The sequence below is a fragment of the Panicum virgatum genome, chromosome 9N (assembly GCF_016808335.1).
Source record: "Panicum virgatum strain AP13 chromosome 9N, P.virgatum_v5, whole genome shotgun sequence".
NCBI classification, from domain to species: Eukaryota; Viridiplantae; Streptophyta; class Magnoliopsida; order Poales; family Poaceae; genus Panicum; species Panicum virgatum.
The window spans coordinates 82,734,576-82,757,862 of record NC_053153.1 but is presented as its reverse complement, the minus strand read 5'-3'; the positions used below and the strand labels follow the sequence as shown (position 1 = coordinate 82,757,862).

General features: G+C 42.8%; 2 protein-coding genes and 1 pseudogene across 7 annotated transcripts; all 3 read right to left on the bottom strand.

Annotated features, from left to right (window-relative positions):
* Nucleotides 1-580: 580 nt before the first annotated feature.
* Nucleotides 581-4,493, bottom strand: LOC120687227 (annotated as a pseudogene).
* Nucleotides 4,494-6,760: 2,267 nt separating this feature from the next.
* On the bottom strand, nucleotides 6,761-9,076 carry LOC120687228 (UPF0187 protein At3g61320, chloroplastic-like). The gene is made up of 4 exons (XM_039969223.1): nucleotides 8,431-9,076; nucleotides 8,165-8,332; nucleotides 7,780-7,986; nucleotides 6,761-7,423 (listed from the first exon to the last, which is right to left on the bottom strand). The coding sequence occupies exons 1-4, from the start codon at nucleotides 9,046-9,048 to the stop codon at nucleotides 7,217-7,219; spliced, it is 1,200 nt and encodes a 399-aa protein (XP_039825157.1). The 5' UTR covers nucleotides 9,049-9,076; the 3' UTR covers nucleotides 6,761-7,216.
* A 1,403-nt stretch (nucleotides 9,077-10,479) lies between these two features.
* LOC120687225 (mediator of RNA polymerase II transcription subunit 12-like) lies at nucleotides 10,480-22,239 on the bottom strand. Of its 6 annotated transcripts, none has more exons than XM_039969217.1 (13): nucleotides 21,904-22,239; nucleotides 21,460-21,665; nucleotides 20,750-20,809; nucleotides 20,456-20,561; nucleotides 20,177-20,248; nucleotides 19,325-19,378; nucleotides 19,090-19,197; nucleotides 18,439-18,588; nucleotides 18,012-18,359; nucleotides 15,625-17,921; nucleotides 12,105-14,645; nucleotides 11,583-11,901; nucleotides 10,494-11,354 (listed from the first exon to the last, which is right to left on the bottom strand). In XM_039969217.1, the coding sequence occupies exons 2-13, from the start codon at nucleotides 21,597-21,599 to the stop codon at nucleotides 10,917-10,919; spliced, it is 6,633 nt and encodes a 2,210-aa protein (XP_039825151.1). In that variant the 5' UTR covers nucleotides 21,600-21,665; nucleotides 21,904-22,239; the 3' UTR covers nucleotides 10,494-10,916. The 6 variants fall into 6 exon arrangements, with proteins under 6 accessions (XP_039825150.1, XP_039825151.1, XP_039825152.1 ...); XM_039969218.1 differs by having other exon boundaries at nucleotides 18,012-18,353; nucleotides 21,904-22,229; XM_039969216.1 differs by having other exon boundaries at nucleotides 10,480-11,354; nucleotides 21,460-22,239.
* Nucleotides 22,240-23,287: the final 1,048 nt, after the last annotated feature.

Sequence of the window (23,287 nt, the reverse complement as noted above, 5' to 3'; positions counted from 1 at the left end):
AAGCACATCCAGCTACGAGCTCCAATGCTTGACCGGTCATCAAGTGCTGTTTAATCGGTGTAATAAAAAATAAGGGGAAAGCTAAAATAATCCTAGCTAGGCTATCTCTTCCCTCTGCTTCGATTTCTCCTTCTCCATTCTTTCTCCAAGTCCAATGCAGGCACTGTTTTCAAAGACAGACTAAGTGGCTGCATCGTTGCATTCATTTTTTATTCCAAATACTTCCAATATTTTTATTTACATGTCGTATTAGATTTTTTTTTCTAAATCAAATTTGGTCACCTTTGACCAAATTATTTATAGAGAAAAGTAATAGCATTTAGAATACGAAATTTATTTGAGTTCACTGTGAAATCAAATCTGTTGCAATCGAGCCTTGCTGCTCCTTACCTTACTGCACCGGCCTTTCAAAACCTCCTCGTCCCATTCTTCAGCTTCTCACCAACACCTGCCCCTTGCAGAATCCAGATCGTACATAAACAAAGCTCAATTCAGCCCAACATACATACCCACCCTCACCCTCTGGCCATGCTCAAAATTCTCACACAGCTCACCACAAGTCTAATAACACTATTCTCAATTGGGAAGCAAGCATTTAAAAGCTATGATAACCAACCGCACCACCATTCTCAATTGGGAAGCCAAACACTAGAACGTTCCTACCTCAATTCTGGACTAAAAACTTCATACAAATCCTGGCCCAGAGAAAAGATAGATACTTTGGTGGTTCACATTCACAACAGCTTTGCTGTGTCCAATACGTGTACTTCTCTATTGCCTTCAGAAGAAAACATATTGCCCATTGAGTTAAATCACCTAAATCGAACCGATGCTAAAATAAGCCACCACCTGCCAATTCACGCTGCGCCACTACAGTGCAGGATGCATCCTCCAGATTGGAGCCTTCAGTGGATGGACTGCTCCCATCGCCAACAGTAACCTGAGAATTAGGGTATTGGGACCTTCCATCACCAACAGAAACCTTAAAATTAGGGCAATTTGTGTTACCATCAACAAGGCCCCCCCTGAGAATTGCCCTTACCTGTGCTCCCATATCCTGCTGAAACCCCAGAATCGGTGTTATTTGTGCTCCCATCGCCACCGGCAGCCAGAGACTTGAGGTAATGTGTGCTTCCATCACCAGCAGCAGCCTGAGAATTGGCATTCTCTGTTCTTCTCTCGCCAACACTGACATGAGAACTGGGCAGATGTGTGCCCCCATTGCCAATAGTAGCCTGAGAATTGGCAACGGTATCATGACAAATCGGGTTGATGGCCCCTGCTCCCATCGCCAACAGTAGCCTGAGAACTGGCGTTAATTGTGCTTCCATCACCAACAGTGAAGTCAGAACTTGATTCATGTGTGCTCTCATTGCAAATGGGAACCTGGGAACTGGGGTATTGCGTGCTCCCAGTGCCAACAGTAGTATGAGAATTGGGGTGATGTGTGCTTCCATCGCCAACAGTAACTTGAGAATTGGAGTGATTAGTGCTCCCATTCCCATCACCAATGGTAACCTGAGAATTGTGGTCATGCTTGCTCCAACTGCCAATAGCAACCTCAGAATTGAGGCAATGCAAGCTACCAGTGCCAACGGCAACCTGAGAACTGGGGCAAGGCTTGCAGCCAATGCCAGTTGCAACATGAGAATTGGGGAAATGCGTGACCGCGAAGCCACTGCCAACCTGAGAATTAGGGTCATGTGTGACCCAGTAGCCAGTAGCAACCTGAGAATTGGTGTAGCACATTTTAGGTGCCTTGTTTGCGCAGAGAGCATCATTGTGAAAGCTTCCAACAATTGCCTGCAGGGTGTACATTAAGTTAGTTTTTATTTATTATTATTTTTTGTTTGTTTGTAGGGGGGAGGGGGGCTGAAATGATAGGATCGTCCCCTTCAGCATATGTACCAATAAAAAGAAAGAAAGAATATACAAAAGAGAGGTTCAAAGGTACTCTAGACAGATACTAAGGCTGCAAAAGCTCTAGGGATAACCAAAGCCAAGTCAGATCTCCAATTCTGCATTCTTGGATTTTCATATCCAAATATTAATTATCTGTGATGTATAGTTTATCACCTATATGTTTTGTGGATGCATGAAACATACAACATATACAGAAAAATGGAACTATGAAACTAGAAATACACAACCACACAGATTCACATTATTCTTCCCATGATAAAACCACAAAAGAATATTGCACACTAAAATAGATGTTTGCAATAATTTCAATGGATTACTCTATCAAAGTACTAAATAACTTAAAAAGTCTTAACATCTTAATGTACCTGTACAGGTATTGCAGCCACAAGAGGTCCAGCTACAACACCACCGATCACAGAACAATCAACACAAGAAAGAGCCACAGATAAGCACCCAAATCCAGGGCTATCAGATGTCAAAATGGATCCGAACACGTGAATGATTTCTAAAGGACCCTGCAGAGAATATGAATAAAATTAATAACGTGATATAAAAAGGTTAGACGTTGGGCAATGTAACCTATTTTATGGGACTAAAAGGTTCAAACCTTGTGATTTAAGGTGACAGCAGAGTGTAGTAGATTTGCTTCCTGAACGACCCCAAGCACTGAGAGAACACAGACAGCCTTCCCAATTATTTTCGCGAACCCCACAATCTTTGATACAATATCCTGTGCGACCATTTTCAGATAATCAAATTCCATAAATCAATTTAATGGATAAAAAAATTAGAGGGACTGCATAGTGATCAATCCCATATATTGATTCATGCAAAGTGGTTTAAGGTTGTGCGCATCAGACATACAAAAGGCAACAGGATCAGTAAGAGAAGAACAGAGTTGGGTTGGTCGAGTCCACTGCATATCAAGATCCATGAGTCATGTCCCACAATCTAAAAGGCAAAGCTACTCCTCCAGGGCCATGTCCTGACTCTATTAGCACATGCATCCAAGTTATGATGTCCCTGATCCATCTCATGTCAGGATCCCATGCTTCCACGTACCGTATGGTCATACGACCCAAACTCACGACTTGATACCTTCTTAGGTAAAGGTGACACTATATATCACTCAAGTTGTGTAAATTTCTTCAGAAGATAAAGTTGTTGCTATTTGTATAAGCACAAGTAAAAATAAGAATTCTTGAAAAAGATAAACAGAAAAGCAACAGATCCTTTTTCCAACCAGGCAAATAGGCAATTGTGGCAAACAAGAGAGTGCATTACTATTTTGACAGAAATTGCCAATTGAGTAGTGTTATATACAGTAGTATCACATCTGCAGTCTGCAATTGGCCTTCATGGAATTGCTGCGGAGTGTAAAGGATATGCTCAAAACTCCTATGCTTTTAACAGTGCAGGTAAAGTCCATACAAGCTCAGGAAGCGTCTCTGAGACGGATCAATCCACTCGACATTTAGGCAGATCACAACCCGTAAACCCCGTAAACGTAAAAAAAAAAGTCACATCGAATGTTTCGACACATGTATGGAGTACTAAATGAAGTCTATTTACAAAACTTTTTGCATGGATGGGCTGTAAATCGCGAGACAAATCTAATGAGCCTGCTTAATCCATAATTTGCAACAGTGATGCTACAGTAACCATCCGCTAATTATGAATTACTCATGGATTAATTAGCATCATTAGATTCGTCTCGCGATTTACAACTCATCTGTACAAAAAAATTTGTAAATAGACTTCATTTAGTACTTCGAATTAGTAAGATTCCATCGCAAAAATTTTTTTTACAAAACATCTAAACACGGCCTTAAATAAAAGGCTGACTGCACAGAAGGGACCAAACTACCTAAGAAGACGCAGGTAAAGCAAGCATACCTCTCCCACATCTATTTTGAGCACGTGTGGCTGGAGCCCACCCGATTGGAATTGCAAGTGCCCTGTCCACAAAGACGCACCAAAATTCAGCAAATTACAGGGCAGACAGTCTAAAAGGGTCGTGAGTTGACAGGAAGCTTCACCGTGGGTAGCTCGAGTCGGCGACGGCGGTGCCGCCCGTGCGGGCGGAGTTAGGAGGAACCCCGGCGGCGGGAGGACGCGGTCGCAGTTGCGCGGGCGCCCCCGGCGCCGCTTCTCCGGCATCTGCGGCGGCGGCAGCGGAGGAGCAGGAACGGCAGCAAGTGATGGTGGTGGCGGCGGCGGGTCGAGGCGGGTGCGCATGGCCCGCACAAAGGGCGAAGGCGCCCGCAGGCTGTGGAAAGCGGAGGGCGCCTCCATTGCTCGACTTAAAAGGAGCGCCCTAGCAGTGGAGGATGCGCCGGCGACGGTAGAGGGAGGACCAAGGGACGGCGACATGGCGGCGCCGGCGCTTCCGACCTCCTCTTCTCTTTCCCTCTTCATTTTTGTTTTTCCTATTTTGCTTTGCTCCCTAGTCCCTCCACTATATATATATATATAGACACACACATACACTCACTCTTTCCATTTCTCCCGTTTCAAAGAGTATACAACCCGTGATTTGACCTGCAATGGCCTCTAAAACTACATTATGATTCTACTGTTTTCTAGCAAAAGATAGTCATAACCTTAAAAAAGCACAAAATTTATATTACGATATGTGAACTATTCAACAAATAAGGTCCTCCCCGACTTATTTTAGATCACCCCACTTTAGATCCGTTTAAGTTTACCCAACTTATTTTAAATCACCCCACTTTAGATCTGTTTAAGTTTAAATGAGTTGAGATCCAAACATACCTGATTCGTAAGGACCAAATGGATTGAAGAAATGTAAATCCATAAGTCACTCAAGAGTAGTATAAAAGGAACTTATTTGGCCTCTTTCCCCACCTACCCATATGTCAGGGTACCACATTAGATTAGTTAGGGGCATACTTGTCTTTGTTTCACAGTATTAAAACACTTTAGTCACTACAACCAAACATGAAGTGATTTAAGAGCATCTCCAGTAGTCTCCAACAATCATTTCTGGTATTGGGAGATGTCTTCGTAGCAATTTTAAAATTATTAGAAGAGTTACTTTTGCAGTCTTCAAATAATCTTATCACAATCCAACTACATAAATGAGAGAGTCACAACTCTTCATTTATTTTGGGAGAGTTGGGGTGAATTGATTGTCCCAATAATTATTGAGAAAAAGAAAAGATTTTGAGAGACCGCTGGAGTACTATTTTCTTATTTGCTCTCTTAATATGGTAGTTGAATTAGGGATTGAGATACTGTTGAACATGCTCTAAAAAAATTAAAATAAGTCACCAACATAAGTAAGAGGTTTTAAAATAATTCGCCAACATAAGTCAGAGGTGACTTATGATAACCAAACAATGTATATATATTTTCATGGTAAGATAGGAACAATGGCATAGGAGTTACTATAACTGAACATACTTTCATAAGTAGGAACCACGTGTTGCTCGGTTCTTAATGTTATGTGGGTATCTAATACCGTACTTCCGAAGTTCCGATATAGCCTACTCCCTCCTTCCACGGATGCCGTTCACCTTGCTAGAGGCATTGTGGTGACCTTGATCTTGTATTCCTGGGTGAAAACCGAGTCTCTCGGACAGATGACAACAACACTTGAGTGGCGTTTTCTTCCTGAAGGCGTCGTCTTGAGGATCTCTCCGTCCTGCATCGGTGTAGGTGCTATGGTTGGCCTTGACGATATTTTTCTCTTTTCGCTGGGTGGGGGTTCCTTGTGGTCTCTGGGTTGGCCTTTTGGGCACGGCAACGACATGTTTTACTTCATTGCTTACGGAGCTGAGGTGTTCGCTCTTTCTTCCTGTGCCCTCTCATTGCCAAGCTTTCGTGGTGTTTCGTTGCTGCAAGCAAGTTCAGGCTACACGCTTGGTGGTTTCATTAGGCTCGTAGTTTTTCTTGTTGTGTAGGGGTTGCTCCCCTTGCTATGTAAGATAGTGTGTGATGTTTGTGTTGTGCGGCGACCTCGGCTTGCATCATTGCTCAGGCATGTTCTCGAAAAAATAACACTCAAATTTTGGAGTATCATAGCAGTGTTTTGAGTATTAAATGTTATGGCAGAGTCATTTACAAGGAGAGAGGAGGCGAAGTTCCATAAGATGCACAATTATCAAATTTCCAGTCTTAGTAATTGTAAAATGACACTCCCCACTGAGACCACTCGAGATCCCAGCACCATTTTGTGCTCCCTTTTTAACTCTCACCCACAAGTTTAGCTTTTAAAGGCTAAAGACTGATTGTTTAAATTGTAGTAAATTCCATCAAAATCAAATACCAAGAAAGAATTATTGGGAAGAGTACGGAGCCGATTAAATGTTTAAATAGATGTTATTTTTATAGTTCCAATGCACTTACATTTATTGAGGATCCAGGGAACCAAATAAACATTGCGATTTTTAATCACAACTGGTACAATTAATTAGGAGTAACATAGTTATTTTCCAGTATTAGTAATATGTCTGAAATTTTTTAAACGAACGATCTTTGTACAACGAAGGGAGTATTGTATAACAAGGCACGATCTTCCAAATAATACTTTAACCATTCATTTAACATATATTATATTAATTGTGATATAAATTTGTAATCATGCTAAAGTATATTTGATTACAAATCCAAACATATAAAGTTTGCATTATAAAAATAAAAAATCAACAGTCAAATTATTGTTTAAAGGTTGCAAATGTTTTATAAAAGTAGATGGAGGTAGTAACTGTTTAACAAATCACGATGCACGGCAACAACGCCGAGGGCTGCAACGGCACTGCATTCCAGAAAGCCTAGCGGTAGATAGATTAATGGCGGCCCGAGCCCGAAACTGTCAGTTCCAAAGCGCCTCCAGTTCAAAAGCTCAATTCTGAGTAGTAGTCCACAATCAGAGCGACGCATCATTCATGCACATCATGCTAATATCAAACATATCGAGCGTCAGCGATAGCTCAACAAGACTATCTATGTACATAGCTAGGATATCTGGGACTGGGAGCTCTGCTATGCTCAGCTCAGGGGACCTACACCACACGGTAGCAGTTCCTCACTTTTATTCTAGTAATTCGGCTCAACTCATCTCAAGACCGGTCCCAGCTTTCCCAACTACTAGTAGCTCCCAAACTATACCCATATACACATACACTAGTGAGTGGATTTTTACATAGAACCAGGAAGAAGTGGGGCAGGACCATGGGCTCAGGTTCTCGATCGAATTCAATTCAATGATGACATCGGGTTGCCTGGATTGCTTGCAGTGTACCCTTGAGTAATTCACTGATCTGCGTGCTCAATCAATCTTCGCTTCTTCTCTTTTTGAGCTAGGCCACCCATTTTCTGCACACCTGCTGCGGGCCTCATGGCTCTTATTCTGGGCAACTAATCGTGTGTGAACTGTGTTCTGCACCGCCATCACATCCTTAATGCCGTCGTGGAGTTGCTTGCATAGAGCATCAAGAGCTAGCATGGGGAACGGCTCCTCAATAAGAACACCAACCTGGAATGGACGAGTTATTGGATCTCTGAAGATTGATGGTAGACATGATAGAAATAAACATCCGCACTGCCTAAGATATATGCGGGTTGCCAAGTCGACCCAAATTACTACTGCAGCTGTTTGTTCTTGACACACCTAAAATATCATTTACAAGTTAACCTATGACTAAATTTTGTACTGACAAAAATAGCTATCCTGAAGTACTAGTTGGAGAACGTCCACTGTTTTGGGAGAGCTAGTGATATAAAAAGGGTTTAGGGTGGTGTGGTACAACAGAATGGCTGCTAGTGCTCTGATTTTCGCACAGTTTGGGATGCAAGCGTGATTTGCAGGCTGAAATGAAAGAATAAACTTACTTCCTCAATGCAGAAGAGTGATGCAGCACTGATAAAGGTAGCTGGAACAACAATCCATTTACATTCATCCCAGAGTATCACTGGGAGTGTAAGATGCCAGAGAACAAGGAACCTCGAAGTAAGTCTGGTGTATGAGAGAGGAATAGGAATCCCAACGAGCTGCTCGCACACACCGATTCCTTCAAGAAAACAAGACAGTTTAGACTCCTACAAAGCAAGAAAAAATAAATAGCATTAGGTTATTACGGGATAGCCACTGAATCAATATATAATTATATATATACGCTCTGATCCAGTGATGTGATTTCCAGCTATATATGTAAGTAGGATTTTCCATCCATATAGCAATACATACAGTAGAATATGTACATATATATATAGTTACCATGATGCTCCGCTTCTGTTCGTCGAGATCTAGCATCTGAACACTTTGTGAAATGAACTCGATAATACAACGGGGCCGGTGTTTCGATGCCAGTACAACATCGAGGTCATCTTGGGTGAGCAAGCCCTGAAGGTCCGTTTTGACGTCGGAGTCGCTAATGAGGTGACACTGAAACATCAGTTGCAACACGCACTCAAGACTGATTGAGGAGGACGATGAATTGAAGAAGGAAGAGTGTCAAGTACTACTAGGTAGTACATACGCACCTTGAGCGCGACGGGGAAGGCGAGGATGTAGTTGAGGAGCGCGCGCCTGAGCGGCTCGTCCTCAGCCTGGCGATGCCGAGGACGATGCATGACCATCCCTGCGAGGTCGGCGGCGCCCGCGAGCACGCGCATCCACGCCTTGCGGCCCTCGTCGAAGCGCGCGTAGGAGGCCTCGGTGCGGAAGACGAGGAGGAGCGCGAGCGCGGGCGCGGTGAGCTGGTAGGGCAGCGCGGACGCGGTGAAGGCGTAGGCCGGGAGGAGGGTGTTGTAGGTGGCGATGGCGGCGGCGAAGGCGGTCAAGGCGGACACAGGGGGCGCGAGGGAGAGGATGACGCGGGAGGAGAGCGAGGTGAGGAGGTGGCGCAGGTGGCGGCGGGAGCTGCGGTGCTCGCGCCAGGAGGCGTGGTCGTAGAGCGGGCGGCGGTCGCGGATGCGGCGCTCCTGGACGGCGTCGGCCCAGTCAGGAACCGCGGAGAGAAGGGAGAGCAGAGGGTTGGAGGTGGGCGGTGGCGGTGGAGGTGTGTCGGGGGGGAAGCAGCGGGCTACGTGGAGGTGGTGGCGGATGAGGTTCGCCGTCGACGGGGGTTTGGGCGCCGGCGCCGCCATGGCCCTGCCCATTGAATGGTGTGGAGGCCCGAGGCCGGCCCTCTCTGTGGCGGAGAATGGATCATGCACATCACCGACAGACAGGTGGACCCTCACGTCAGCGACTCAACTGCAAGCTTCAAACAACAGCAGTACTACTACTCTAGATCCTCCCAAATTCCCAATCCATTCAACAGCCTCATAGGAATGAATGAATGAACTACTCCCTCCATTCTCTTTTGATAGTCCTATTTCAAATTGACACAGTGATTAAAAAAATAATCTTACTTATCATATAATAAATACAACACAGACTTTTTAGTTGGCCCTCCAATGTTTTAATTAGAAACTCCTCGTTACTAGTGCTATTAATTGACATGGCCCATGCCAATAGCAAAATAGTACTATCATTTGTGAACATTTTACTTTCTGAAATAGGACTATCAAAAGAGAATGGAGGGAGTACTTACTACTAGCAAGTTACAAATAATAATCAAGTACTTCCTCCATCCAGTTTTGATTGATATATTTCCATATGGCACAATGACCAAAGTCACCAAGTGTGCTTATCAATCTCATAAATGCAACATAGATTTTTTGTTGGTCCTCCAATATTTTAGATGGAAACTCTTCGTTTCTAGTGCTATTTATTGCCACAACACATGCCAATAGCAAATATAGCTATCATTTTTGAACATTTGAAGTTTTGAAATATAACTATCAAAAGTGGATGGAGGGAGTACTGTAGTAATATTGTCCAGAGCAATGCACAAGTCCAAATCAGATGGACTATTATTGAGAAATAGGGATGTAAATGGATTCAATACAGACGGATATTACGAATATTATATTTGTTTTCATATTTTTATTCGAATACGAAGTCGAATACGAATAATGTTAGTTTTTACTGAATAAGATTATAATATATACTAATATTATAAAAAATATAATTTTTAGTATCCGAATACGGATCGGTTACGGATATTAAATATCCGGAATCGGATACAAATGGATAAAAATCATTCCGAACCTCAAATTCAAATACGGTCACCAAATATACGTACTCCCTCCGTCTCAGAATATAAGCATTCCTAGGTTTAATCAAAGTCAAATTTATTCAACTTTGACTATAAATTGTAAATAATTTATAAAGATTTATAGGATAAATATAATATTAATAGATTTGTTATGAAAGCAATTATCATAATATGTAAATATTTATATTTAAAATAACTCATTTATAAGAATATTGATGGTCAAAGTTGAACAAATTTGACTTTGACCAAATCTCGAAATGCTTATATTTTGGAACGGAGGCAGTGTCATTTACATCCTACATCCCTAATGGAGAGGCATAGAGAGGTAGAATCTCTTGCAAATGCAGCCCGCCACGAGGCAAAGGCAAATACAACTCCACCCAATCCAACCAGAGAAAGGCAAATGCCACCTGCCACGACACATCAGTTGGCCAAACCACCGCACGGGCAAATGCATTAGCCATTAGTAGATCAAAAGAATATACTGTATGTGCTATCCATTACATCTCAAACAAAAACAGATACATGACTTCCAGCCCAAAAAATATATATCTACCGCATCACTTCCTAGTTCTTAATAAGCTACACAGCTCCCCACTGGGTGTCTTCTCGGGCCATGCTTGAAGAACGGAAAAAATATTCTCCATTATATATACATAGTCGCGCCCGCAGGCCCGGCCTTAAAACTAAACGGGGGCGACCATGGTTTTCTGCACCGAGACCAACCTATAAGGCCGCCATTTCCACTTTGCTTGTTGTTTGATTTGCACACAGCACAAATGTCAAAGAGCATCACTATGGTCCGGTGCCAACAATCGAACCTAATTTCCTTGTGTCCAATTCATCAAAATAATCATATATGCATCAGCTGTCATCATCTAGTGACCCAATGTAGGTCAGTTCTGTCCTCCTCACCCTCACAGTACCCTTGAGCCAGCTGCACGCTTTCAGATTAGCATGGTCACCCGTCACGCCACTCGTTCCATTGCTTCCAGATGACGTGGAGGGACAGCTTGTGCCATCTTCGAGTAAAGCCCATGGATCTATCTCCATCTCAGGATCATGAGAAGGCAATACCGCCTTGCTTCTGCTCGAGACATTGGTAGGCACCCAACTCACACAACCTTGCTTCTGTTGAGGACCTGCACTTGATGTACAGCTCTGGAGTGGTGTCAATGCAGCCAACGACAACTGAGGAGGTTGGCACTGTATAGAAGGGTGTCGAGATGGGGGCAGAATAGGCATTGCTGCTTGGATCCTCCGCCTGATTGTTTCAGGCAACTCCATGTGATCCAATGCAGACTGCAAGAAAGATTTCAAATTAGAACAAGGACTGCAAATCACGACACATAGTAAACGAAGACAAGTACACATCAATCATTTTTAGCATATGAGGGGAAAAATGAAGTGCAAACCAATTACTTGTACCGAACCATAAAGGAAAAGAAACTTTGTGCAGACAGATCCAACTGTCTAAAAGAAAATTTTGTACAGGCATTTATGAATATGAATTCAATCAAACAAACTAACCTGCAAGCCCTCAGCTGCTTCATTATCAAATGCGGAGAAATCTCGCTGAGTTCGAATAGTTGACTTAGAGGCTGACCTTGACTTCAGCCAACTTGGTTTGCAGCTGCCAAGCAGTGCATGGAGTACACATAACAGCCTCTCAAAAAGACTTTCACCAGGGCGATCAAGCAGGACATCCAGGGGAGGCTCCAGCAAGGAATCCACCTCCCGCCTTAAAGCAGTTGCATTGGTAGGAGGAAGGGGCAAATCTGCATCTTCATAAATCATGCGTGTTCCAAGCAGGCCCAGAATTGCAGAAGAAAGTGTATGTCTCATGCTCCTAGAATTTCCATAGTATATGTAAGAATAAGAGAGTGATCATTTTCTATCATAGGGTACCTCAATATTCACTTGAGGACCAGCTATACCCTGTCTATAAACATCATAAATTTATAGTTCCATAACTAAGTACATGCATAACTATCAAAACCACGCGTAGAATCAAATGCCGAGGTCAACTATAAACAAAGCATGTAAACTCACCTGTCTGCCATGATTACTGGAAGCAACCTAATGATGAATTGGAGGCGTAACCACAGCGCTGCCCGCAGAGCAGATGCTGAAGGAGGACTTGGGTCATTACCAACCGGAGTTCTTCTGCCAATATTTGGACTTCCACCTCGAATTCCTTTACGACCACTGGATTTGCTTGATGGCATCTCATTTCCTGAAGAAACTGAACCAGCTTGTTTAGCACCATTTCGAGATATTGCTTTGATATGCTCACTAATGGCTCCCATCTGTTTGATCAAATCACCAGAAAGTATACCACGGATATCAGCAGAACTTCTGTCAATGCATGGCAAAACTAATTCAACTAGGGCTTTCTCAGTTAAATATTTATTTATAGATCTAATTCCTTCAAAGCTTCTATCCACACTATGGGAGGAAGTCTTGCTAGGCCTTTTAGCATCAACAGTGTCATCCACAACTTCTCCTTCCTCAATTGATGTGACTTCCAACTTCCTTTTTGCAGTTTTATTAGCAATGACATCACTAAGCACGCTGGACCAACCCCATGGTTTCCAAACTTGTGCCTTTGTTGAAAGCCCTTTTCGTTGGGCAATATGAACAAGCTGCTGTCTTGTTGACCTACGCCCAAGAATAGCGTCTTGCCCTTGTAAGATCCATTTTACATCCATGACAAGTGACTCCTGAAGTTTTCCAAGAAGGTGGACAACTTCTGAGTAGAGAGGAGCAGCATCAGGTCTAGCAAGTAGCCTTGATAGAATGACTTCAGTAAACCCTTTCTCGCTGTCAGAGAGGGCAAAACCCTCAGCGTTAGGGGACAATGACCGAAGTGATTCAAGTGCTGTCTTGCCTGCTGCAACTTTTTCCATAAGAGCCTGTTCATCTAAAAGAAGCCTCATCTCAACCCATTGCCAATGGAACTTTGCAGGCTGAAGAGTATCAAGTAGTTGCATAAGCCTCTCTGAGAGCTTTAACTCATTATCTTTGGGGTCACAAGGTTCTGAAGCACCATCACCCTGAGTAGTAGTTGGTGTGTTGCAATCAACGATAGCATCCAGAAAAAGCCGGGCGCGGAGAGGTATAAACGGCAATATTTTTGAATTCCTGTCAGGGTTATGACTTTCAAGCAATGCTGCAAACTCCGAATCACCAACATCACAAGCCAGAAGATTATACAGCTGATGTGTATTACGGAAGCAGATTTCCCGAAAAGGCTGATGTCTGGTAATATCGTTTATTGCGTTTGATAGAGACTGATAAAGCTGTGGATCTTCACGGTTAAAAATATATCGTCTCCAAAGAACCATTGCAAAAATTGAGTAGGCTGGAGGAAAGATCACACTCAAAGGCAGAGTCTGCTGCAACCTTGAGAGTGCAAGAATGTATGATTCACCAAGAATATCAGCAATAAGCCCATCGTAGACAGTTCTGCAGTTCCCCAATAGAATCCTAAACCAATGTGCCGAAACTTCTGCGGAATTCTCCATCCTGAAAGTTCCAGCAGGACGGGATACACCGTTTGTACTTGTTTTCAAACCTCTTAGGAGCTGCAGAATGTCCAAACCATCTTTTATTTTTAAAGCAGAAACCATCCGCTCAAGGCTAACAGCTCCATGAACAATAGCCCCCACAACAAGAGCAGAAACAGCAGCAGCTACTTTTGCAGTCCTCCCAACAAAACCTTTCGCTGAGTTGCCGAGGTCACTTGTATTATTTCCATATGCATCATGGGTCTCAGGAGAAGGTTGAAACTGATTGCGGTGTATCTTTGCAGGAGCAAAAGCTGCTGTAACAGCTGCAGAAGCTTCAGCTGCCAGAGCTATTTCAAATACACGACTGAAGCGATCCCCAAGAGATTCTTTCAGTAAGCAAAGAGAATTTATGTGGATACGCAAAGTGTGTCGAACAAAATTTAGCGAATTACTCACAGAATTAACACCTTGATAATTACCTCCTGCAAAATCCAAATGCTTTGCTATCACATGCCCAGCATTGACAACAACTGCAGAAACAGCAGAAGCAACTATTGACAGGTCTCCATCTGGATTTGCACCCCCATTTTGTCTGATACATTCTACTAAGCCCAAAACAATGTCATGTGAAATCTGATAACTATCTTCTTTCTCGAAAGAGGGTGGACTCTTGGGTGCAGCAAGAACTTTCTTTTCCTTTAAACTGCGTTGAACCTCATCAGCTTGCCGCTGCACTATCTCTTTCATATTCTGCAAAAGTCTTGAACTCCGTCCATTCAACTTTTGGCGCACCTGCTCATCAATCTCGTCACCTGCTGAAATCCCCGAAGAAGAAACCAAATCGCCATCAATTGACCTCCCATTATCAAGCTCAGCTAACAGCCGCTGGTCACATGTGGTCCGAAAGTTTTTCTCCCACCTAGCCACGCTAGCCACGTCTCTGTATTTCTTCAAAAAGTATCGGACATAAGCAAAAGCTGCTGAACCCGGATGCCTGCCAGTTGCTGACACAGAATTTCTGTTCACTGAAGCACTTAGAACATCCGGCAAGATATCAGTTGCAAGAAGTATGTTCTCATACCTGCAAGCATTGCATACTAAAGATATCAAAACCATATTGCATGACAAAGTTCAAAATGTTGGAAGATAGGAATGCAACCGTAGCAATCCATGGACAAACAATCTTGTATAGCTGCTAACTAAAATCCCTCACTGACACAGTCATCCATTATCATTTATTTCCTAATTAATCACGTAATATATGGCTTAACCACGCCTATCTATGATGCAATCTGTCAGGCATGTCCCTCTTTCCAACCTTTCACATGATAACGTCATAAAAATCTACTAGGGGATGCACATGGTCCTACTGTGTGCATGTTTCCCTTTCCATACATGGACCACATTATCTGAGACCAAAAAAATTGAAAAGTAAATTTCAAAAAGTATGGTGGTGGTGGATACTAGATATGTTTTATTTTATTTCTTAGATGCTTTTTAATATTTTTCTTAAAAAAATAAATGTTCAACTGAAACACTAAAGAAGTACCCACAAGTATATGGAAATATTAAAAGCTAAAGCATGTCTGTGTACTAAACCAGTCACAAAGCAGATTTTGAATTGGAGGGCATACAAAAAAATAACAAAGGATGACAACTGTGCATGTCCGGCTCCAGATAGGGCCCAAATGAACTCATATCATAATAAGAACTCATATCATAATAAGCACTACGTTTTTTACACTTTTAAACATGACAACAAAGAAACAAGTTTTAGGAGTGATCAAACATCCTTAACTTTGACAGCTTATGTATAAAGCTGTTCAAAAATAATATTATTAGATTTACTACAAATACTACCAGAACATAGTATTTTTAGTCCTTTCTACTAAAGGTATCATTGTGAAAAAGTGGTGCAAAATGTCTACCAGAAGTCATTTATTGATCAAAACATAGTATGTCCTTTTCTTGTTCCCTTGTCAACGGGATGTTTCCCATTTGTCTAAACAAATCATTGCATGGAATCTTTTGGAAAACAGTAGAAATCAGGACGAACATACCTAAGTAGAGATGAGAACACAAGTGCCTCGCTGACCTGACAAACTTGGTGTTCTCTGTTCCTCATATGCATAGAACTCCTCCCAGGTTGGCCTGAGGAGCCCAATCCACCACGAATTTTTGCCAGCAACCATACAAGAAACCTAGCACCAGAGACCAAATCACAGCATGTATCCAGTACATAGAGAACTGACAACAATTCTTCATCACCTAGCCTCCATTTGGAAACAGATTTATCATCAGGTTGTAAGGAAAGGGTGCTCATGGAATTGGTAGTTTTAGAAGCTGTCATTTCATTTCCTTCAACAAGTTGTCTTATTGATTTCAACAACCACAAAGAAACAGATCGTCTTTCGATCAATCTAAGTCTTTTTAGTGACTTTCCAACTTCAGTCAGATTTGCCATCCTCGTGTGATCAAAATCTTTGACATCGTCACCATCATTATTAGGCTTATGGTGCGGACAGCTCAGCTTGCTTTCACAAACATGACTAGTAGACGCCCCCTGGCTACCTTCAATTCTAGCAGCAGCAAGCTGTGCAAGACTTTGTGTTTTACGAACCACTTTTGCCCTACCCCTAGAAGTTTGCTTAACAGACTTCTGTGCAGGTTCAACATTGAAAGATTCATGTAACTTTGTCCCTTTCCTAACCCACCAAATATCTTCCTCGTCTGGTTGAATCAATGGAAACCCTTGGAATTGAGTGGCACCATCATCCAATTTCTGCCCCCCAGACCTCATACAATCCTCGCATCCATTTTTTAATTCTCCAATTTCAACTTGTGAGAGGGTTGAAGTTGATGATTCTTGAAAGCTTGTTTTGATTTGGCATTGTTCTGATTCCACTGGCTGAGGATATGTAAAACTCAACAGACTTGACACTAGGGCTTTTACATCTTCAACTTGTTCTGGCACCCTTCCATGCTTATCACCTCCTGATGCAACTGTATTCTGCTTCCGAATGCCTGAACTTGAAGTATGCTCACCCCTGCTACTTTCATAAAATGAGGGACCACATGAAAGTTCTGAAAGAACAAGGCGGCGCTCGCTAGAGTATGTTGACATCATCTCATATAATTGTTGCTCTTCAGCAGTTTTGGTTTCCTCAAGAATATCAAATAAAGAAGATCCTGGAAGCTGTTTTAAAGTTCTGTGATGCCTCCTTTTTCTTTCAACATCCGACATTGTGTCATTCTTGTCAGTAATTCCACTAATAATTAGCTGCCTGACATAAGCCTGAGGATAAAATATACCATTGCGGATAAGTTCTACAATGAGAACATCCACCCGCATAAAACCTGCAACACTGCTAACCTCATGCTGATCCAACCAACATACGATAATATCATGCAGCGGACCAGGGCTTTCAAAGATACCATTCGTATCCTTCTTCTCATCCACATTCTTTGCATTACTTCTTAATCCAGAAGAATCATTGACAGCAGCTGCTACCAAAAAACCATCATTCAATGAAGAACCTTTGACATTATTATTCATGGTAATGCGATTGCTACTCTTAGAACGGGACAAGTTATTCAACTCGTCCATTTTATTCTTCAAGATAGATACTGCCACATGTATCTGAGACAAATCCTTTCTTCCTGTAAATTTTACATTCTGACGGGGAGATGCACGGCAATCACGGTATTCACTTGTCGCCCATTCACAAAGGAAAAATATGGAACAGATTAGGGATAGCTCAACAGTTCCAATCCACATCAGAGAAGACTGCAAACAGGGGCTGACTTCTTTAATCCATCTCTCTTCCATTAACGCATCAGATAAATCATTAAAGAGTGAAGAGTATGCAATTGACAAATTTCCTGTGATGAGAGCTTTGTCCAAAGCCCGTACCACTTTGGCTGCACCACGCACTTGAAGGTTAGGGTTGGCAACAGTTGCAAGATCAGATGCACGTTTCTGGATTGAACAAACAGCATAACCACAAGACAAGTAGCGATAAGCATCTCGCCTCTTAGAACTAGCAATTCCACCACCACCAGTTATCTTCAACAAAGCACCTCTACCATATACATCAGGAACCACAAATGACGGAAGCGGAAAGCAATCCAGAGAAACAAATGTATCTGGCACTGCTAGTACCATGTATCGCAATAACTCTGCTATAACAGAAGAAACTGATGGCCTTTTTGGACTGTCCACAACAGAAGCATCATTGAGACATCTAATTAGTAGCTCCACGAACATGCGCACGTATGTTTGTGAGAGAGTAATGGTGTCAACCAGACCAAGTACAATAGGCAAAAGCAGCTCTAAAACATCAAGTGAATCTCTCTCCTGAACAAAGTAGATAAACAGATCAATAATCCCAATAGATGACAGAAGCTGAAACATAAAATATTGTGTCCTTTGATGTATCGAACTTACCTGAAGTTGGTTAGATAACCATTCGATAAGTACCGACGGAACAAGCAATTCTTCTGTGAGATGCCATTGGATGAGACGAACCATATACCGCCATTTGTAGTGCACCAAGGGTTCTTCACCATCTCCACCAGCTGGGGATGCTTCAGTTTTCATTTTTATTTGATTGGTACCAGAAAGTCCTGGTGATGACTGCTCTCTAAAAGATGGAGGTACAACAGCACCCTCTTTCGAACAAAGTTCGTCCAAAATCTGTTGTAAATATTCAACAACATCCTTTGTCCACTGATTAGATCGCTGACTATCAGAAGCACCAGCTGAAATACTGTTTGGTGTCGGACGGGCCTGTAGCTATAATCAAATACACAGTATCACAATGATGTTGCCATTTGGTAGTAAAGGATGAGATAGGTTACAAGAGATAGCAAACCTGATTGAGGTATGTGACTTTCACAAACCATGTTGCCCTTAACAATGGGACATTGTATCGAGTGAGAACTTCAAAAAGTGATTTCCTACGATAACCATGAGGAACATGCTCAGATAGTGAACGCAGCCGCTTGTTTGGCTGAGCAAGAGCCTGCAAGGCAATGATGCATGTAAGAGAAGAAACTACTTAAAGGGAGCCGAGATCATGGGTGCAGCACCGGTGTAACAAAAGTAAAACACACACACACACACACACACACACACACACACACACACACACACACACACACACAATATGTTCAGCACAATTAGTTAAGTCTTCCAAGCTATATGACTTTGAACCCATTATGCACCTCTTCTTGCGATTTGGTAGGGGAGGTGAAAAGGGCAAGCTGCCCTCTATGCCAGTAAAACAGTTCAAAATTAAAATGTCAAAATCAACACCATACTAAGAATGGTCACGTTTCCATAGCTGCAATTCTGGACCTAGTGACCTGCAGCACCACTATCAAATATTCCAAAGGAAGCAGAGAATCTAACTACCAAGGCAAGCTTGAGAATTTGAAAATTTAGATAGCAATACATGAAATATTTACTAAGGTCCCATTGAACAGAACATTATAACAATAAATGACAGGTTAGTTTGCTCGACCTCAGCCCATTTTCTGCGTGTGTCTTCATTACATGGCCTTTGCTCCGGATAAACTCCAGACTTGATCAATAGAGATCCAGAAAGCGGAACTCCATAAACTTGGCCAGCCTATTGAAAAAGGAAGAGCGTCATTTTTTTAATGTTTGATGCAATGTCAGGCGATAAGAAGGATTCTATTTTTTGCAGGCAGCAACACTTAAGTAAATACACCAAACAAGACTGATGGCATAAATACCTTTCTCTTTTGATCACGAGATTCGTTGATAGCTCTTAACCTCTTCTTTAGTGCCTTCATCAAACAACAAACGCCAGAAAGTGTCAATTTGTAGCCTTAGCTGCTTAATCGCAATCCATACACCAAACAGAACCCAACCCCCCCCCCCCCCACACACACACACAAAAAAGGAGGGGGAGGGAGAGGGGGAGAGGGGGAGAAAAATAATTACTAGACCTAATTCCAGCAGGATGTACAGCTTGTGAACATAGAAACACGAAAGACGGAACAAAATAAAATTTGGAGGGCCCCCAGCTCATATAATTAAACCAACAGATCAAGAAAGTCAGCAAATTGAAAGTCAAGGCAATGCTTCCTTGCAAATACTGCAGTATCATCCATTTCAAGCACTACAGCCTTAGTATGCCCACTTATGCCTTGTGTTAGAAACAAGAATCCCAATTGCCAAAACTAAGCTTTTCCGTGAAAAATTCCTTCAGAGTACCACAGGTATAATGTTCCTACTGACTATGATCAGCTAGTGCAAGCAAGCATTTCATCATTAAAAAAAAGGTTCGCTAGCCACGGAAGCAGTCTGTAGTCTGTTCCAGGGCTGGTCAGCTATATTTAGTAAAAAGATATGCATAATGTTATGGCACCTAGCATTTCCCATGTAAAACAAGAAATTATTGTTTCAATCATCTAAGTGAGCATAAAATAGCACAATGAAAATCAACCAATCATGAGTTCATCAGGGATCAAATTACAAAAAAACAGGTTTACTCACAATGGGAAAACAAGCTTCTTCGACCTAATGGGAAAACATGGTTGCCTTATGAGCTAATTCAGCACATATAGGCAGACTTTCCTTACCTCCTTGCATTTTACGACGACATCTGGCTTGCAAAAGTGCGGGAGCTGGCTGAGTACAATCTCTCTAGCTTCCTATCATGCCCAGGAAAGTTTAATTTCAGTTAATTTAACAGGTTGTTGGAATATGTACAAACTCTGGAAGTGAAAGCGAAGTCCAGATGCATAGAATAATGGATCAGAGTTTAGTGTCTAAACTCCCAAGAGTATTTGTAGCAGTGAAAAATAACTTGATGTCCATAATGCGTTGTATACAAGTACAACTTCTGTTTCCATACGCACCTCGATTCCTTCAACAGTCTCCTTATACCCAGCTTGTGCATACTCTTTGGTTAATGTCTCTTCAGGACAGTTTGGCGTCTGTGGATAAAAGTCAGGTGGCCCAAGCCTACAGAAGATGTAATGTAGAGGGGTACCACATAAGATCAAATGAAACCATATCATGGGAGAAACCAACAAATGTAAGCTATAAACTAACAATACGAAAATGTGTTTTACAAGCAGAAATCATGTCTAATCTGAAAGGAAGGGCCAAAAGGGGAAAACGATTATGACCACTCAGAGGTAAGCACATACTTGTTATTAAGTGGCTCCTTGTCACACTTTAGCTTGTACGGAGCTAGCTGTTGTTGCCGCCTGAAAGACAGGGGTGGTTAGGAAGCAAAATGAATCAGAAATTCACCACCGTGCGAAGAAAATGCACAAGGAAGATATAAATAAGAACAGAATACTGAAAGAAGAGGTTACTACTACTTGGTAGCTCCTTGTGCGCCACATTGCCTCATCTCAAAGAAGCAAGTGAGTGACGCAAGCTTATATGTAATCTTGAAGTAGAAGCATTTCTAGTTATCATACAGCAGACACAGGAAGATTACAGAACATGTACATTGAAGTCTAACTAGTGGAGACAGTTGATCCACAGCAATGAGGACAAGTTTCTGAAAGTGTGTTGTGATGGCACTATGGCAGAGTAGCAGTGAAAGCAGGTTCCACACAAGCTCCCTGCATCTAATTTATGTTGACCTTACAGCAAACATGAAAGAGGTGCTCCGTGCACAGGCCAAATAGATTGAAGTATGGTTCCATGGCGATTATCATTCATTTGGCTGGTAATAAGCCTGAACAGCATGCAGGCAGTTTGCTCCTGGAAGTTGGTGAGCGCAATGGAGAGCACGAGACAAGTAACGTGTCATTTCAGTTGCATAAGAGGTACATTTATTGCCTTGATTGATTGAAACCATAGAGCCTAGGTACTGAGGAATAGGGGTGGAAGAATAGAGAGTCACCTTGAGCTGACGGGGTAGTTGGAGGAGGAGGAGGAGGAGGAGGAGAAGGGTGAGCCCTCCAACCTTGCGGTATCCCTGGCACCGGGCGCTGCGCTGCTGAAGGCAGCAGTATTGCCGGCGGCGGCCGTGTACCTTTGCATGGCCCCCAGCAAGTCACCTGAGTGGTGCCCCGAACATGAGCACAGATCAGGGGGGCGGGCCGATCGCTGGTGGTGGAGGAGGAGGAGGTCAGGTCAGCGGGGGGGCGGAACAAACAGTGAAATTCGAATAAAGAAAGCAGCGGGAAAGGAGCGGCGGCAGATCGCGGGGCGGCGAAACCCTAGGAAGCGGATCAGGGGAGGCGGCTCGCAGGCGATTGGAGGGGGATCCGCGCGCACCCCGTCCGGATTCGCGATCCGAAATCCAGAAGTAGGGTTTAAGTGGCGGGAGGAAAAGGAAAGTCACCTTAATGGCGGGCGCGACCTCGAGCTAGGGTTTGCGGGCGGAGTGGATTGGAGCAGGGTGGAGGATGGCGGATCAAGCAGGGGAGGGTGGAGTGGAAGCTGCAGCTGCTCTGCTTGCTTGCGGGGGTGGAGGTGGAGGTGGGATGGGACTATGGGAGTGGGATGGCCTGGCCCTGCGCTCGTGGATGCTGCCTGTGTGCTGCTGCTGCTGCCGCCGCCGCCTCCTCTGCCTCGTCTCTCTTTCTCTCGGGTCGGGAGGAAGATGGATGGATGGGTGGCCGTTTGCCTGCTCCACCTCTACTCCGTCTCCGTTGTCCGTTGCCCGTTGCCTTGCCTTGCCTTGCCTTGCCTCGCCTCTCTTTATTTAACACCTCAGCCACTCAGCCAGGCGGTTGACTCTTTTCTATTCCGTCAGCTTGTGCCCCGCCGCCGTCTGATGAATGAATGAATCAATCAACTTTTCTTTCTTCCCGACAAAGAGTTAATCAACTTATTGATCCAATTTGAGCAAGAGCAATAAGAGATTTTAAGCTCCTTTCATATCATCTAGAGACACCATTTAGAGACATATACTACAATAATTTGTCTTTTAGATTGTCTCTCGTGGGGTATAGGAACATTAAATTTTTACATTAAAAAATAAATGAAAGCTCATGTGATGCGTGCGCAATAGACGGGTTGGGCTCCAAAATCGACTCTTGTGCTTTGTTTCTCGTGCTGGAGGCGTCTCTTACAGAAGAGCCCGTGACACTTTCTCACCTCATTTCTCTTTCATCCATGTAGGACTGTTGCTGACATGGACAGACTAATAAACACTTATTGAACATGCTCTTACATATGAACATGCAACTAATTTGGGATAATTTTTTACCTTATATTGATGCAACTGAGATGTTGCTGATTGCAATTGATGTAGCTGAGATCTTACGGATTGCAATCGTATATGGAGGACCGGCTTCCATAGCATTTTGACACAGAGAGATTATTTTCAGTTAAATCAGCTTATAAGATGGCGATGGCAAGAAGGGATGCTTTTACGGGTCGGGATGGCTCTACTTCTGGTAAATCAAATGGAGATGAGGGTGACTTTAAATGGCACAAAATTGGCAGCTCAAAGTCCCCAACAAAGTTAAGATGTTTGTATAAGTATAGCACATAACAGCCTACCAGTAAGAAGAAATGTGGCTAACCAAGGTGTCGATATTGATATTACACTACATACCTTGTTTGTTTGTGCAAGATTTGATGAAGACTGCGAATATCTATTTTTCAAATGTAAGTATGCTAAATTGTGTTGGCGTCTCATGAATTGGAAGATATTAGAGCTGAATTGGTGAAATATTATTCAGGATTGGAAACAATTAATAAGATTTGGGAGATGGAAA